At 33.2% G+C, this 3,492-nt stretch overlaps 1 protein-coding gene across 1 annotated transcript; it reads left to right on the top strand.

The window, feature by feature from the left end:
• The first annotated feature begins 328 nt into the window (after nt 1-328).
• Nucleotides 329-3,043, top strand: LOC123197210 (protein ROOT PRIMORDIUM DEFECTIVE 1). The gene is made up of 2 exons (XM_044611394.1): nt 329-1,980; nt 2,843-3,043. Exon 1 carries the CDS (start codon nt 498-500, stop codon nt 1,749-1,751), a length of 1,254 nt encoding a protein of 417 aa, XP_044467329.1. The 5' UTR covers nt 329-497; the 3' UTR covers nt 1,752-1,980; nt 2,843-3,043.
• The last annotated feature ends 449 nt before the right edge of the window (nt 3,044-3,492 follow it).

The following is a 3,492-nucleotide window of genomic DNA, read 5'->3' as shown; positions in this document are numbered from 1 at the left end:
ATTTTGTTGATTTTGGATTCTGTTATCATGCTTTTAAGTTTTAACACATGCTTCTCTTTCTACTCGAGTCTAATAACTGAGCAAACCTAAGCTAATGTAAATTAATTATAAACAGTAAAATTATCAAACGAGTTAAATACAAACATATGATTAAGTAAGCTTGATTAGACCAAAATGAGTTGAAAAAGAGTCGAGTTCTATTCGGATTTAACTTGGCCCGTTTTCAACCCTACACATGGAGATAACGAAGATGAAAAGAATTCTTTCATATATATATAAAATTAGTTGATAGTATAGTAATTCAATGGATTGTGGGAAAAAGTAAAAAATATTAAAAATTAATATTAATTTTCTCTGTAAGCAAACTTATCTTCTCTTTATGTATAATTTCGCTCTAGGCTGCACCTGAAACCACCTCGGAGCTTTAATGAAGTAAATAGCTGCTCCATCAAATTGTCGTCCGTGTGTGAATGTCTCGTTGGCATTGGAGTTGAAAAATGATTGTCTTCAAAAGTCTTCGGAAATACAATTTATCTCATCAAATCGCCACTGGGGACCAAAGGAGGTCGAAGAAGAAGCTGGTGGAATCAGCCCAAACTAGGCTCCAGAACAGAACAAGAGACTCTAAACTCGACAAACTCGCCACCAAACTCAAAACCCTCAAAACCATTCTCTCAATACACCAACTTCTTTCCACTCGCAAGCGTGGTCCCTTCCTCTCCGTTCAGTTGATGTCGCGCTGGAAAAACATTCTCGGATTAAATGTCCATATGGGCAAGTTTATCCACAAATATCCTCATGTTTTCCAGGTATTTACACACCCTTTGAAGAGAAATCTTTGTTGTAAATTGACGCCTAGGATGAAATATTTGTTAGATTTAGAAGATAGTGTTATAAAAATGTGTGAATTGGATGCCGTGAGTAGAATCAAGAAGCTTTTATTGATTTCCCAAAATGAGTCTCTTCATATTCATGCTATGAGGTTGATTAGAAGAGAATTGGGTTTACCTAAAGATTTTAGGGAATCTATTTTAAGGAAATATAGTAGTGACTTTAGATTGGTTGATCTGGAGACTGTTGAATTGGTTAATCGAGATGGGAATTTAGGTGATGCTGTGGTTGAAAAGTGGAGGGAGAATGAATACAAAGAAAAATGGTTGAGTGAATTTGAGGTTAAGTTTGCGTTTCCTATTAATTTTCCCACAGGGTTTGAAATTGGGAAAGGATTTAGGGAGAAGTTGAAGAATTGGCAACAGCTTTCTTATATTAAACCTTATGAGAGGAAACTGAACTCAGTGAGGGTTCGTACTTGTGGCGGAGTTGAGAGGTTTGAGAAGCGTGCTGTTGGTATAATTCATGAGTTGTTGAGCTTGACAGTTGAAAAAATGGTTGAGGTTGAGAGGTTGGTGCATTTCAGGAAAGATTTTTCTATGGAAGTTAATGTGTTAGAGTTGCTTCTTAAGCACCCTGGAATTTTTTATATATCTACAAAAGGGAGTACTCAAACAGTTTTTCTTAGAGAGGCCTATAGTAAAGGATGCTTGATTGAGCCCAATCCAATATATGATGTTAGAAGGAAAATGTTGGACCTTATTTTGTTAGGGTGTCAAAATACTAGAGAATTGCAACACCAAGAATACATTAAGGAAGAGATTGACAATGGAGTTGGTAAAATAGATGAGGGAGGTACAGGAGATGGTGACTGGGTTATTTCAATATTGGAGAGTTCAGAGAATGGGAACTCAGATTAAAATTTTGGTAAGATTTGTGGTTTATTTGATGAAGAGTTTGATGGCTGCTCTGAGCCTAGTAGTGAAAGTGAACATGCTTTCAGGGGTGATTTAAATTAACTAGATGACAATCCTTTTACTCTTGCAAGAAAACATCTTCTCTTGTTCAAATAGTTTTGATTATAGCATCATGCCTTGGAGAAATTTGAGCAATAAATTTATTGAATAAATTGCCTCAAAATATGAGATGGTAAGTTGTGTTTTCCTCTTAATGCATGATTTTGTTTATTGAATGTTGTCAAGTATCCTTTAAAATAAATTATTTTTAATTTATCGTAACTACTGAAAGATGTTTATGATGACATTTTTACCTTATATGTTTGTCTTTGAAATCATTCTCTGGCTCAGAACTATTGAAACATGAAAATTTTATCATTTGGACTTGTCAATAGTAGACATTTGTTTCAGATAGAGTAATCGATTAAGTATATTGCAATTATAATTTTTGTTTTTGTTAGATTGAAGTTTAACAGTATTCTTTTTTATGTGCTCTATTATCATCTAACTTTTAGATCGTATTGTGCTTTATTATTGAGGGGAAAATGTTTTGTTCGGTAACCTTTTTCTTCTTGGATAAATCATGATGTCCTGAAGTTTTAGAAACATTTTTGCACTAACCCAAAATTTAGTGTATATTCTAATGGACTTTGTTCTTCTGTTTTCTGTATTGATTAGTGATTCTACCAGCCAATACTTAAGAATCTGATGAGCTATTCTCCCATTATTTTGTCTTTCAATTTACTGAAAAGTGGGTACACAAATGTGTACACAGTTATATATATCATCATATGATTGGTGATTTTGAATTAATAATAAAATAACATTCAATCATGCGATAACACATATAAGTGTGTATACACTTGTGTATCTAAAGTGGGTACACATAGTATTGCTTGAAAAAACTTGATGATTGTTATACTCACACAAGTTTAGTGTTTTTGAAGCCTCCAACGTTGGGTTAATTCATAGATTAGTGTATAGTGCTGCTAGTATAAAAACAATCTATCTATATTTATGTTTCATGTCTAACCTAAAATTTGTTTTAACTGCAGCTTTCTGTGCTTTGAGATACTATTGTTGAAAGCCTTATGCAGAATCTTGCTAATAAGTTTCTTGCTTTCTTCCCCATCTTTGTTTTTTGTTAAGGAGCCATCCAGTTGGCTCGAATGCTTTTTGGTCAATTGGTCTTAACACAATAGACTATTTAAAAATTGGATACGTGTATATTGCTAATCTGAATTCAAATTGTGCTATGTTGAGCTTCATTTGGCTGGTTAACTGGGCAGCAAATAGGCATATTGCATTTGGGTTTGAGGAAACTTTGGCGCTGAATAAACTGTACATAAAAATCTGCTTAAGTTTTCTCGGTAGCTGATTGGATGTGAATGTAAGAGAATTCTAGTTTGGTTTCAAATTTTAATACAATTTATTTGTACCAATAATTTTATTTTAAAATAAATCATTTTATGTGAGTGCAATGGATATCTGTGTCATAATAAATCATGAAAAATTGTAGAACACAAGGGTTTGTAATATCACAGCCTTTAAATTCGTTCATCCAGAAATGATGTAAAAAAGCATCCCACAAAACACTTTATGCTATAAATAACACCATTTTCAATAAAGTTGAAAATATTATGGATAACTAAACTCTGGGGATTCTAATTCACAAAACCCATGACAGTTTAAGCATTTCTACTTG

The sequence above is a fragment of the Mangifera indica genome, chromosome 15, assembly GCF_011075055.1.
Source record: "Mangifera indica cultivar Alphonso chromosome 15, CATAS_Mindica_2.1, whole genome shotgun sequence".
Taxonomy (NCBI): Eukaryota; Viridiplantae; Streptophyta; class Magnoliopsida; order Sapindales; family Anacardiaceae; genus Mangifera; species Mangifera indica.
This window is presented reverse-complemented; position numbering and strand designations above follow the sequence as displayed.

Excerpts from the sequence above, each read along its gene's own strand:
- LOC123197210 (XM_044611394.1), top strand. The coding sequence starts at position 498 with ATGATTGTCTTCAAAAGTCTTCGGAAATACAATTTATCTCATCAAATC.